The sequence below is a fragment of the Lagopus muta genome, chromosome 20 (genome assembly GCF_023343835.1).
Source record: "Lagopus muta isolate bLagMut1 chromosome 20, bLagMut1 primary, whole genome shotgun sequence".
NCBI lineage: Eukaryota > Metazoa > Chordata > Aves > Galliformes > Phasianidae > Lagopus > Lagopus muta.
The window spans coordinates 2,624,796-2,638,827 of record NC_064452.1 but is presented as its reverse complement, the minus strand read 5'-3'; the positions used below and the strand labels follow the sequence as shown (position 1 = coordinate 2,638,827).

Genomic DNA, 14,032 nt, shown 5'->3' with positions numbered 1-14,032 from the left:
AGCTATATTACATACAGTTCAAAATCTTTCCCTAATGGTATGTTGGGGTTCACTTCACTGGGGCAATGCCATTTCTTGCTTAGTTTTAAGAATATAAGTGGCAGCTTAATGCAGTAGAAGCTGCAGTTGATGTTCCTTTGTCTAAGTGTGTTTCCAGGTTCAAATTAAAAGCCTGCTTTTTCTTTTTCTTGCAGATTGTGGATGTTTTTATGGAATATAACTTAATTCAGCAATGTACAGCCTTCTTACTGGATGCACTGAAGAATAATCGCCCCTCAGAGGGTCCCCTGCAAACACGTTTACTTGAGATGAACCTCATGCATGCACCCCAGGTATGCTTTGAGAGTTATGCTGGATCAGGCTTGTCTGTAGCTGGGCTAGCCACTGGTTTTTGTGGTCTGTATCAAATGGCACTGATGAACAAGTAAAATTATGAAAGCATCTCTGCTTTAACTGTAAAATTATATATATATTTTTTTCTTAATAACTACTTCAAACCCCTAAGATAGTTTCTCTTCAGATTATTTCTTGATAGAATTTCTGTGTGTTGCTGTTTATATGGAGCTAAGCAATGATTTGTGGCAGTAGCAACTGATCTTTATTACTTCTAGGTTGCAGATGCTATCCTGGGAAACCAAATGTTTACTCATTATGATCGGGCTCACATAGCTCAGCTGTGTGAGAAAGCTGGCTTGCTGCAGAGAGCACTCGAACACTTCACAGACTTGTATGACATCAAGCGTGCAGTAGTTCACACTCATCTTCTCAATCCTGAGGTATGAAATCAAATATCCTGAATCTAGTAAAAGCCAGGCCATTAATAATTTCTTTCAACACTGATTTCAGCTTGTACAGTGTTTCACTTGGGTCTGAAATGGCTGATGTGTTTCTGCAGTGGCTAGTGAACTACTTTGGCTCCTTGTCAGTAGAAGATTCTCTGGAGTGTCTGCGTGCTATGTTGTCTGCCAACATCCGCCAGAACCTGCAGATCTGTGTGCAGGTAGCTTCAAAATACCACGAACAGCTGTCAACACAGTCACTTATTGAGCTGTTTGAGTCCTTCAAGAGCTTTGAAGGTGAGTTCATGCTCCTGTCTCTAGCAAAAGGAATTAGTGCTCACCTTTGTACAAGTGTATATGAAGGGCTGTCTTACCTGTTGAAAGCCATATTTAGCTTAAGAACCTCTTCCTCAAAACTATCTTGAAACCTGACCTAAAGCTTAAAGCTCCTCTTTCAAGTTGCCACCAACACTCAGTGTTGCATATCTTGTTGGTCTGGAATATTTCAGTTCTTTTGAATGCTACCAGAAAGCTTTGAGCTGTGGGCAACCTAAAAAGTCAAGTATTGCAATTGAAGAAACTGCTAGCGTTCTTCCTTTGTCCAAAATGCTCACCATAAATTTGTGTAGCCTTTGTAAACTTCTGCAGTGATCCAATTTCGGGTTTTCTTGTAATCAAAACTAGGCAGACTTTCTCAGAATCTAGTATTTCTCCAATCAAATACTAGCAAAATAACATGTTGACTGTTTCCTTCAAGGTTTGTTCTATTTCCTGGGCTCCATTGTAAACTTTAGCCAGGATCCAGATGTGCACTTCAAATATATTCAAGCTGCATGCAAGACAGGACAGATTAAAGAAGTAGAAAGAATCTGCAGGGAAAGCAACTGCTATGATCCAGAACGTGTTAAAAACTTCCTCAAGGTAACATTTGGATAGGGGTGGATTGCCTTGAATTGTTTGGGGTTCTGATAAAAAATATTGTCTGTATTGCTAACAAAATAAGGCAGCTTTGTGAAAGCAAGTCTTCTCCTTTGGAAACTTGAGCCAAGTGAACTGTGGTTTAGCTCTGCTAGGATATGCCAGTCAGTGTAAATCCATGATAACTGACCATTCCTGCTGGGATTCAGAGCATTTCTGACATAGCTCAGAAGAGTGAAAAAAGACAGCGCACTCAAGTTCAGATTCTATAGCCTATGATCAGTACTGAGCTCATTGATGAATGTAACTTCGTTGGAAATAGTAGAAGCAGTGTGGGAGGGGAAAACTTTATCTGGGAACATTTCCTGCCTTCGTGTTTGTCAGTTACATAGTATAGTCTTAGATTTTGCTGATCGTATCTGAAGATGGCAAAACTCATTTGAAATGAGAATTCTCTTTAAAAGAAAAACAAAACAAACTGGTTTCACTGAGGTGTAAGGTATGTAAATTGATCAAGCCAGCTAAGTTAAGTTATCCAGCTGTCAAATTCCTGATGAAAGCTATTGTTTTTTGTGCTGTTCCGTGTCTGGAATGTGCAGGACATGTACCAGGTAAATCTCCCAGTACAGGCCTCCCTGTGTAAACTCCTTAACTATAATTTGTACATGTAGGATTATATTCTGGGATGTGCATGTTCAAATAAGTGATCTGAAATGCATGTCTGGACTAGTGTCCAGCACATAGGCAAGCTTTAGTGCTGTAACTGTTGTAATCTGATGCTTGGAATGGTTTTAGCTATCTTAATCTGGTTAACAATTTTAGTACTAGTTTGATTCTTACTGTTCTCTAAATCCACTGCTGCAAGGTATCACAGGACACGTGACGCTTAAAGTCAATTCTGTTTGTAAGCTTTCTGTTCTGGTCTACAACTCAAGTCTTGGTTAAATTCCTTTTGAAATCCCAGAGTGCTAATCCTGCACACTGAACATCAGTGGCAACTAAAAATGCTACTTAGAGCTTAGGCTTACAATAGCTGTACTGTGTTGTAAAACTTCATAGATCTTGCCATGCAAAGAACCACGATTAACCTTCAGAAGGCTTCTTGCTGTATGCCCTGATAGGGGCATGAGTACTCTCTTATGCTGCATATTGCAAACATGAAGTTGAGTGATACATTGTTATTTGATCAACCATTGAGTTTTGAACTTTCAAGTTCAATTGTATTTGTCTGCTAAAGTCTGAGAACAAAACCAAATAATGGAAGTTCTTCTCCTTGTAGGAAGCTAAACTCACTGACCAGCTACCACTCATCATTGTGTGTGATCGCTTCGACTTTGTCCACGACTTGGTGCTGTACTTATATAGAAATAATCTCCAAAAATATATTGAGATTTATGTACAGAAGGTAAGCTGCAACTGGTCACTTGGCTTTAGTGAGTCAAACTGATCAACCTTTCTAGTACTGTGTCTGACCATAAGCATAATGTTTGCAGTTATTTGGCAAAAAGTCTCATACTTGAGTGATGTCTAAGTATCTACTAATGGCCTTTGACAAGCTAACCCTTATGGGAGTCATATCTTTTATTCTCCAGTCAAATTGAGCAGTAACCCTGGTAATAAAACCTCATAAAGAAAGAAGGCTTGGTAGAATAGCTGTGGGTTTCTTAAGATGGTTTTAACTTCCAGCTTTGGGGCAGAGAGAGGGCAGGCAATTCTCCTGTACAGTTTCCTCCAGGGACAAATTAGTTTGCTCAGCAGCTCTTCCTGTGGGGAGTGAGCACTAGTGAGCCACTGGCTGTTACGACTGGAGAATTGATTTGTTTTTTTTCCTGTGTTCAGAACTGGGGAGATGGGAGAAAAGGGCAAGAAGGTGAGGTCGCTCTGAGCGAAGTACCCTTTATGTGGTGTTCTGGGGAGAAGTATTGAACCTGGATAGTATAGTATAGTATACCTGTGCTGCATGACAACGTGCTGACTTCTTAAAATGATCCTATTTAGGTGAATCCAAGCCGCCTGCCTGTTGTTATTGGAGGACTGCTTGATGTGGATTGCTCTGAAGATGTGATAAAGAACCTTATCCTTGTAGTGAGAGGCCAGTTTTCAACTGATGAACTTGTTGCAGAGGTTGAGAAAAGAAACAGGTATTAAATTTCTGCAAGTCTCCTAATACTGCTAGACTGCTAATGGTTATACTGTTCATTCATCCGTGCATGCCCTCATTAAGGAACTAAATCTGGTGATGACAGCCAGAAGTTGTCTTTGGGTGAGAAAGCAGCAGCAGTCTGCTTTCATTCTTGGCTGATGTGAGGACCTTCATTAAGTAGCCTTCAGTAGTGAAACAGAATCTAAACCAAAATGGAGTACTGAAACTCTGGTTTAATTACTGACTTCTTCATACACTAAAGCTGACTTTCACAGTGAAGAAACCATACAAGTGGTTACTTACTCAACCTTTAATGTGAGAAAACCCACCTTTCTTCTAGGCTGAAACTACTTCTGCCCTGGCTGGAGGCAAGAATTCATGAGGGTTGTGAGGAGCCTGCAACACACAATGCATTGGCCAAAATATACATTGATAGCAACAACAACCCAGAAAGATTTTTGCGTGAGAATCCTTACTATGATAGCCGAGTTGTTGGCAAGTACTGTGAGAAGAGGGACCCGCACCTGGCCTGCGTGGCTTATGAACGTGGACAGTGTGATTTGGAGCTGATCAATGTACGTATGGCCAAACAGTGGACTTGTGGGTCAAGTGCTAGCAGGAATATCACGGGGATGAGTACTTCAGGCTTATAGCTGACAGCAGCATTTACTTCCTAAAAAACACTAAGCTAGAACCTGCTCACTTGCAACAGAATAGTAGCTGTTTGATTGACCCTCTGCATATGAATGAGAAATGGGACTTTCCCCTGGAAATTCTAGAATGGGGGGCTAGTGGTAGTATCAAAGCCTGAGATTTCTAGGCTGCATCTCAGGGGAGCTGATTTGATGTTGCAGTACAATTAGTTTGTCGGCTAGTAGTAGGCTTACGTGGTTGTGGCTTCATTCTAAAAAGCCTTTGCCTTTCACTAGGTGTGCAATGAGAACTCTCTCTTCAAAAGCCTTTCCCGCTACTTAGTTCGCCGTAAAGACCCTGAGCTGTGGGCCAGTGTGCTGCTGGAAAGCAACCCGTACAGAAGACCACTAATTGACCAGGTATAACAGCTGCAGTGCTAAAAGCCTTTACTGTCCTAACCTGACTTGCACCTGACTCACCTGACCTGTCAATGACTCTGCCCACAGGTTGTGCAGACTGCACTGTCAGAGACCCAGGATCCTGAGGAGGTGTCTGTTACTGTGAAGGCCTTCATGACTGCAGATCTTCCCAATGAGCTTATTGAACTGTTGGAGAAAATAGTTCTCGATAACTCTGTATTCAGTGAGCACAGGTGTGTCATGTCAAAACTGGGTCACAAGAAACTTGAATTTATACCTGATGTGAGCGTTGAACTGCTGTAACGTGGAACAGCAAGCAATCTAGGAACTTCTCCAGAAGAGAGGGTGAATCTCTTGTTCTTTACTTGATTTACAGTAGTATTTTCTTTCTCTGTGTAGGAACCTGCAGAACCTGCTGATTCTCACAGCTATTAAGGCTGATCGCACCCGTGTCATGGAATACATCAACCGCCTGGATAACTATGATGCTCCAGACATAGCCAATATAGCTATCAGCAATGAGCTGTTTGAGGAGGCGTTTGCCATCTTCAGGAAGTTTGATGTGAACACATCAGCTGTACAGGTATCCTAAAATCTGCCCATGATAACTGTGACATGTGCATCCTCATGTGAGGATTTTATTGTTAACTTGTGACTTTGGTAGTTAATACCAGTTAGCACCAAAAGCTGCTCTGTGTCATGTCCTGTGAAGTAGAACCAGTATTTGGTGTGTATCCAATCCTGTAGTGAGGGAAACTTCTTAAGCATAAAATCTTAGTACTGTGTGCATTGTGTAGTGTTGTCTGTTTTTTAAAAGCAACTGTGGATTCACTGAAGAGCTGTAATATGAAACATGTATCTAAGTATCTTGTAAAACTTAATAGACAGTGACTGATCATGGTAACCCTCTCTGTAGGTATTAATAGAGCACATTGGAAACCTGGATCGTGCATATGAATTTGCTGAGCGCTGCAATGAGCCTGCTGTGTGGAGTCAGCTGGCTAAAGCACAGCTTCAGAAAGGGATGGTAAAGGAAGCAATTGATTCATACATTAAAGCAGATGATCCTTCCTCGTACATGGAAGTTGTTCAAGCTGCCAATGCCAGTGGTATGATGAAGTTTTATATAATATCTTGCTGTTGATCTTGTTTAGTTTTTTTGTTTGTTTGTTTGTTTTTTGCATGATCCTCAGAAACTGCAGTTCTGCCAAACCTATTTCTTGATGTAAGCAGAAGAATCTGATGCTTCAAAGACTGCCCTCAAGAAGGGTGGGAGAAGATACTGTACTGATTTTGCAGATAATTAGTTGTCTTGTGGCTACCTTTTTTACATAGCTGGAGGCTTCTGTCAGAGCAGTTGCTTCTAAGGAGGTCTTTGCATGCAGTTAATACCAGAATTCACTCAGTTGGGCCTGTCATAAAGTGACCTTATCTAATGTAGCACATGCAGTATGAAGGCTGGCCTTAATTATTGGGGAATGTCTATTGAACTGTTTATGGAAAACTAGGTTGAGGTGGTAGTATAACTAAAGCACCAGTGATCTCAATGGTGAGAAGTAAACATTCTGAACTCTGTTTGATAGGAAACTGGGAAGAACTGGTGAAATATCTTCAGATGGCACGCAAGAAGGCCCGGGAATCATATGTGGAAACAGAATTAATCTTTGCTCTTGCTAAAACAAACCGTCTGGCAGAGCTAGAAGAATTTATCAATGGACCCAACAATGCACATATCCAGCAAGTGAGTGAGACTGATTTTCAGTTGTGCTGTGTCAGCAGTGGGGGTTGTTATAAAGTGGCATTGGATCTTCTATCTCTTTGGATATGTAGGTCTTGAACCTTAAAGGCATTTCCATTTTGATAATGGCTTCAATGCTACGTATTTTAAGTCTGACTGAACAGCTCTTATAACTCGGTTATGCTCTCCTGCAGGTTGGTGATCGCTGTTATGATGAAAAGATGTATGAAGCTGCTAAGCTGTTGTATAACAATGTGTCCAACTTTGGCCGTTTAGCCTCAACTTTAGTTCACCTAGGGGAATACCAGGCAGCTGTGGATGGTGCTCGGAAAGCAAACAGTACTCGCACATGGAAAGAGGTAAACTTACTGCTTGAATAAGTTAAAGAACTCCAAAGCTCTAGCATCTTCAGAGGCTTTCTACAAGCTATAACACAATTGTTCTTTCCAGGTCTGCTTTGCTTGTGTTGATGGAAAAGAATTCCGCCTGGCCCAGATGTGTGGACTTCATATTGTAGTGCATGCAGATGAGTTGGAAGAGCTTATCAATTATTACCAGGTAATTAAGCTGACTGCTATTGTACAGTCAAAGACTGCGTTGCCAGCAGAGTAAAGCTGACAGTCAGTGAGATTTGTTCCTAATGTGAAACATCTCTAACTGTGTTTTTTTAGGATCGTGGCTACTTTGAAGAGCTGATAACTATGTTGGAAGCAGCACTTGGACTTGAGCGAGCACACATGGGGATGTTTACAGAGTTAGCAATTCTTTACTCCAAGTTCAAACCACAGAAGATGAGGGAGCACTTGGAACTGTTCTGGTCCAGAGTCAACATCCCCAAGGTGAGACACCTCAGAGTTGTTAAACCTGAAACTTAAAACACATCTTCAGGATTGTGTGTCCCCTAGCTTTTGCAATAGCAACACTTGAGTAGTGTTGGATGCTGATAGCAATATATGTATATATTGATTGGAATTTCTAAAATGCTCTTTGCTTAGGTTCTGAGAGCTGCAGAACAAGCCCATCTGTGGGCTGAATTGGTGTTCTTGTATGATAAGTATGAAGAATATGATAATGCCATAATCACAATGATGAATCACCCAACAGATGCTTGGAAAGAAGGACAATTCAAAGATATCATAACTAAGGTATTACTTTCCTAGTGGAAGGAGGTAAACTTTTAAACTTTATGTGCACTTCCATTCTTCACCTGTAGTCTGTTTAAAATTGAAAGTTCTTGGTACTGCCACATAATTTCAAAAGAAGACAACTGCAGTAACTAAGACGACTTCTAGAGACAGTCTTGCATTTGTGGCTTGGTTGTGCTGGAATGTCTTAAGGTTATGTCCATAATTCATTTGGATTCCTTTACAATCAAGTTTCTGCTCTTAACGTATATCCTTGTTCATTTCTAGGTGGCCAATGTGGAGCTGTACTACAAAGCAGTTCAATTCTATTTGGAATTCAAACCTCTGTTGCTCAATGATCTGCTGATGGTGTTGTCCCCTCGACTTGACCATACTCGTGCTGTTACCTTCTTCACAAAGGTAAATTTTCTACTGTTCAGATCAAAAATAAGTTGCAATTGGAAAAGCATTTAGGTATAGTAGCATTTCAAAACGTTCTGCTACTTCACTGCCTCTCAGGGAGAATGCTAGGGGGTGTCTGGAAAGAGTTACCATGACTTAAGTTGATCTGTCTGCTTCCTTGAAGGTTAAACAGTTACCCCTGGTTAAACCTTACTTGCGCTCTGTTCAAAATCACAACAACAAATCAGTGAATGAGTCCCTGAACAACCTCTTCATTATTGAAGAAGACTACCAGGTATGTATTGTCTAGAAAGGGTAGCTGCTGTAACAGAAATGGATTTGTGTTGTGTGTGATCCAAAACAGAAGGATCTACTTGTGAACTTCAGATGAAGTTCTAGCTGGCTTCTGTGTCAGTATTAACCTTAACCTAGTGTTCTGAGTCTGTCTTTAATGTTTAGAAACACAGGTTTGTCTTGTTTTCAGTCGGTTTGGCCTGCTTGCTGTTAACCTACATTCCTTAAGTGAATGTGTTCTCTGTGGCTTCAAGCAGGGTTAGCTGAGGCTAGGGAAGGATTAAGTGAAGAACTGTCAGTGACTTCTTGGGAGCTTTCTGGGTTGTTCCTGCTGAGGAGAGTGGCAGATTCCTACCTTGAGTGTTACAGATCTAGCCTTTATTTTAAGAAAACAATGGATGCTAAAGAAAGAATTTGAAGAAAGGTCAAACAGTTATGTCTAGCTTTTGTACTGTTTGTAGGCTGTACAGTAGATATTCAGTCTCTTAACCTCAACAATCACTGCTGAAACGTATAAACTGGAATACTCTGAACTCCATATGTGTCAAATGCTAGCTTGACCAAAAAATATAGATCTTTCTGCAGGTCTAGTTAGAATACCTGATCTTCTTAGAATTACAAATATAGAACAAAGATGCAGTTATTTTCCATACATCTTAGAGGATGCAATTGTATTTGTGAGATGTGAGTAACTTTTGTTGTTCTTGACTCAGGCCCTTAGGACTTCTATAGATGCTTATGACAACTTTGACAACATTTCTCTTGCTCAACGTTTGGAGAAACACGAGCTGATAGAGTTCCGAAGGATTGCTGCATATCTGTTCAAAGGAAACAATCGCTGGAAGCAGAGTGTGGAACTCTGTAAGAAGGACAGACTGTACAAGGTCAGACACATATGCAGATCAGGTTTAGTATACTTGATTTATTTGAGGTCTTTCGACTGACTCCCAAACTCTCAAATTTGATCTCTTAACTTTCCAGTCGAGCTGCATCTTTTTAATGCCACTAGGTGGTGCCTCTTGGTACTCTTAGTAATCTGGCAAATCATGCTGAGGAATTCTTGGAAACAAATTGTAGAATCCTCTTCTTTGCTAATGTCAGTAATAGGTTGCAGCTTAGTTAAATACCGCATCCATGTCGGTGAGTGTACCTTGGTACATCAAGCTAACCAGTCTCTCTCCTGTTGTAGGATGCAATGCAATATGCTTCAGAATCCAAAGATACTGAGTTGGCAGAAGAATTGTTGCAGTGGTTCTTGCAGGAGAACAAGAAAGAATGCTTTGGTGCTTGTCTCTTTACCTGCTATGATCTTTTAAGGCCTGACGTTGTCTTGGAAACAGCGTGGAGGCACAACATCATGGACTTTGCCATGCCATACTTTATTCAGGTCATGAAGGAGTACTTGACCAAGGTAAGAGCAGGTGCTTCTCCACCACTGAAAGCTCGTTAGTCACTGTGGTGCGTATGCCTTGAGACTGTCTGCTTGCTACTAACATTGATATGGGCTTTGTCAAATGTCTGTCTGTCCATGTCCACACTTATTTTTCAGTCCATCTGGGGAGAGACTTCGCCCTCTAAGAGACTGAAACATTTGCAGACTCCGCCCTTTCTACCAGTTGCAGAACATGCATCAGTAGTATTTGCCTGACCATGGGCAGTGTCTTAAGTAGCTCCAGGATTCAGGCTTTTTATATGCCACGTCAATTGGAAATCCCAGCAGGGAATAAGCTAACTAAATTCTAGTCTGTGTACTAAAAAAGCTTGATTATTGCTAGAACTTGAGTTAACTTTGTCTGCTGTGCATTTAACTTTAAAATATGGCTCTGATGCTTAATGACACTAATTATCTGTATGACTCAATTCTTGCTTGAAGTTACATTAGGATGGCAAAAATGCTCGGTAGTTTTCTGACAGACTTGAACCAGATTAGTCACAGCTAAATGCTAGCTGTCAATTGCAGAATTTGTCCTGCTGAAGCTATGTTAGTGGATAAAATGGCCTAAATCCCTTAATGTTCAAAACTCTTCTCTGTGAGAAGTAAAAATTTTAGTTCAGTGCTTGAGTCAGTGAAGTCCACAGTGCCCCTTTGTCCAGTAGACTTGACTGGCTGTTACACAGAGGCAAGACTCTGTAGTCATATAGAGATCTGCTATCCTTGAGTGCTGTACCCTGGGGGAGGTGGGAGCTATGTAAGCAATAATGTTGCTTATCAGATATGCCTGATGTACTGAGGTATTACTAGGCCTCTCTTGGGACTGGTAGTCCTGGAGAAGGATTCTTAGATTAAAATGTGACCTACTGAAAGATTAGGTTATAATTCTAGTTAGCTGATGAAATCAATGCAGTACAATCTGGCAACAAGCAGAGCTGCCTTTTTAAAGCAGATACTTCTGGTGTATCTTTATTTTCACTCTCCTGTACCTTAATTATTTCTTCCCTGACACTTTTGTTTCTACCTCTTATATGCTAAATATGGAATTTGATTTTTCTAAGCTGCACCTTCTGAATTCCTTTGCAGGTTGATGCAATAAAGGAAAAGGTGAAAGTTGATTCTTGTTTTCCATCTTTAAGTCTGGAGGACTAAGTCTAAGGATTCTGCATGAGTTTTTTTTCTTTCCTACGTTTATTACACTGCTGCTACTGCTTTTTCCCCAAACAAAATATCACTAAAGCATATGCAAATCGTTTAACTTTATGAGTAGCTAGTGCAGTAGGACAAAAGTAGATTCATTGCTACTAATAAGCTAATAGAACCTCAGGAAGGGCGTACAGGTGATCAGCTGGATCACAGTCAACCTGATGTCAAAGGGATAAAAAATCTTGCTATCTGACTGCCAAACTGACCAGAAGAATGACCTACAGTAAGGAATAAAGTCTTCTCAACTGTCTCTGAGCCATAAATCAGTATAGCATTTGCTAGTAACAAGGACTGTGATCCAGTTTCTGATCTCTTGACCACTACTAATGTGTGCTGACAGTAGGCAGAATAGATACTAGCTGCTTCAGAAGAGACTCTTCCTCATTCAGGTTCCAGTTCTTATGGTGCTAGTTTAATCCACATGGTGCTCTAGATCCTGCAGTAACTTAAAACCCCAGCTTTTAGACCAAGTCTGTGGTTCCCTTCCCTGTAGTAAATTTCTTTTAGTTGTACAAAAAGAATCAAGACTGCCTTCCAAGCTCTTCAGCTTCATTAAATTTCTTTTGCTACCTGTTTAAAAAAAAAAAAAAAAAAAAGTAATTGCTCTTCTGAGGCTACTCTGGGATTTGCCTTTTGCTATGCAATGTTGCCCCTCCTAAGGGCAATCTCTAAGGCTTCTGTCCATCTTCTTCTGTACAAATACCACTTCAATTCTCCTTAAAACCAGCCCAAGTTTTAGTTTTCCATTAACGTGGTTGAGCAAAGGGCAAACAAACTGACAAATGGCTTCAAGATGGACTATGTGCAAACTGCTTCTTGGTGATGAGATGACTGTAAATACACCACTGGAACTCAAGGCTAACCTGACTAAAATGTGTAGTGTAAGGTCCTTCAGCAGCTAGTAAGTGAGGCAGTAAGAAAGCGTGTGTGTGAAAAAAGGTAATTGAACTGCAGTGTTTGCATAAACTACGCATGTGTAGCAGTCATTGCAATTACATCCCACTATCCTTAAGCTACAAGGCATTGCTGTGGGCTGCGTGTGGTTTTTGGGGGGAGCCTGTATGGCAGTCATCTTCAGACCTCACTCCTGCTTCAGTACTTTTGCCTCTTTTTCATGCACACATAACACAATAACATTGAATGCATGTTACTTTTCCTCTGCAGCTTATTGCAGTCCCTGTGGAAAAGCCTTTTAAACAATCTTGTAACAAGTGTGCTAGGGTACTGAACCTGATGAAGCTCAAGCAAGTGCTGTAAGAACCATCCTGCAGGCTGGTTGCAGACTTGTTCTTGGAATTGTTTGTTTAACTTTGAGGAGAGGCATCAAAACTGGGTCAAAAATGCATGGAATGTCCTGGGCTGGAGGCTTTCCAAGTGTATGTAAACCAAAAGCCTCTGCTGATTAGCGATCTTTGCACATTCTCCTTGGATCTGCATCTCTAAACTTGTGCTTTTATGTTCACTGTGTTGCTATTTGAGCTGAAACCAGTGCATTCTCAGCACGGTTTCTGGAAATGAGTCTTAAAGGATACACTCATGCACTTTGACAACAGCAAGCCAGATACCGGTGTGAGACAACAGAAAGGCTTGCCGTGGAAGCCAGATCAATGAATGAACTCAAAGCTCGGGACTTACGCCACTTCCTGGAGTATTGCCTCTAACAGAGGTTACAAATTAACAGGTTTAAGGAAGGCATGTTGTAACTTGCAATTCAGAAGGAAGAAAGCTGTTAGTGCTGCCTGCCGGTAATTGCTAAGTAGCACAGTTACACTGAAAACTGTTCAACTCAACTGAACAAGTAATGCTGACCCTGTGTAAGTACAGGAGGACCTATCTTCAAGCTCCTTTATTAAGGACACATGAAATGAAAGACTAATCTGGTTTGCGAGTTGTCTTACTGTTTTACAAAGTAATTGGCGTGATTGTTTCTGACTTCACTCTAAATCTTATCTCTCAGGTAAAATATCAGTACCTAATTTGTACGGTTTTAGTTTCAGGGCCTGCCTTAGACCATAGCAATGCTGAGTTTCCTGGTATCTGTTTTAGTAGCAAACAATACTTCACTGCAGAAGAAGTTTCTTCTCTTCCTTTTTGTAGGGGGGGCTAACAGCACAATCCCACTTGCTGTGCAGCAGAGTGAAGCTGGCTAGTCTTGTCCTGTTACTGTGTGTAAAGCTCACACAAGCTGAGTATTTGTGGGTTTAGGCTGACTGCCACACAGTTCTAGAGTGGAAAAAAGCAAGTCTTATACACATGCATTCTCTGCATTTGAACTTAAATTGCATGAGTGAATGGGTTTGGAAAGTGAAATCTTGAGGCTCAAGTGACATGTCGGATGCTATTGCAGTCTGCTCATACAAATACCAACTTCAGATTACTTTGCCTCAACGTTATATTCAGGGAAACCCCTCCAGGTCTGAACGCTGTCCTAGAAGTTGCTCCAGCACCAAAGATCTCCAGCTGACACTGTGCCAAAATCTGAGCTTGTGACTTCAGGCTGTTGGTTTGGAGCCGTTGGAGCAACAGTCACTCACGAGCTTACTGATGTCAAAGTAGCTCTAGTCCAGTATGGGACCTTTCATACAGAGCTTCAGCCTGGAGCCACTTTCAATGAAGTTCCACAAATCCCTCAATTAAGGGTTTTTTTCAGGAAACGGACAATCTTGACTGCACCAGTACCAACATTGCTACTTGAATTGATCTGAATTTGTAAATGGTCTCCTTTTCTTGATGGGTGTTAACATACCACTAAGGCTTTTCCACTTCTCTGCCATGAATAAGTACCTCATCTAGAGTTGTTGTTTTAATTGTTGGTCTCGATTCCAGGTGGATAAACTGGATGCATCGGAGTCCTTGAGAAAGGAAGAGGAGCAAGCTACTGAAACACAACCTATTGTTTATGGTAATATTTTGGTTCATGTGTTGTAATATATTTGGCTTTTAT

At 41.0% G+C, this 14,032-nt stretch overlaps 1 protein-coding gene across 2 annotated transcripts in view; it reads left to right on the top strand.

Moving 5' to 3' along the window:
* Positions 1-14,032, top strand: part of CLTC (clathrin heavy chain) — a 29,456-nt gene that overhangs the window by 13,753 nt on the left and 1,671 nt on the right. Inside the window, exons 11-32 of one of the 2 annotated variants that reach the window (XM_048966889.1) lie at positions 195-332; positions 612-776; positions 896-1,076; positions 1,537-1,700; positions 2,977-3,102; positions 3,696-3,838; positions 4,181-4,415; positions 4,770-4,892; positions 4,980-5,125; positions 5,292-5,475; positions 5,809-6,001; positions 6,476-6,633; positions 6,825-6,989; positions 7,081-7,188; positions 7,302-7,469; positions 7,626-7,775; positions 8,043-8,174; positions 8,341-8,451; positions 9,164-9,334; positions 9,640-9,861; positions 10,969-10,989; positions 13,915-13,990. In XM_048966889.1, coding sequence (XP_048822846.1) covers positions 195-332; positions 612-776; positions 896-1,076; positions 1,537-1,700; positions 2,977-3,102; positions 3,696-3,838; positions 4,181-4,415; positions 4,770-4,892; positions 4,980-5,125; positions 5,292-5,475; positions 5,809-6,001; positions 6,476-6,633; positions 6,825-6,989; positions 7,081-7,188; positions 7,302-7,469; positions 7,626-7,775; positions 8,043-8,174; positions 8,341-8,451; positions 9,164-9,334; positions 9,640-9,861; positions 10,969-10,989; positions 13,915-13,990 — 3,280 coding nt within the window. The remainder of the gene's footprint in view (positions 1-194; positions 333-611; positions 777-895; positions 1,077-1,536; positions 1,701-2,976; positions 3,103-3,695; positions 3,839-4,180; positions 4,416-4,769; positions 4,893-4,979; positions 5,126-5,291; positions 5,476-5,808; positions 6,002-6,475; positions 6,634-6,824; positions 6,990-7,080; positions 7,189-7,301; positions 7,470-7,625; positions 7,776-8,042; positions 8,175-8,340; positions 8,452-9,163; positions 9,335-9,639; positions 9,862-10,968; positions 10,990-13,914; positions 13,991-14,032) is intronic. The other variant, XM_048966890.1, reaches the window with a different exon arrangement.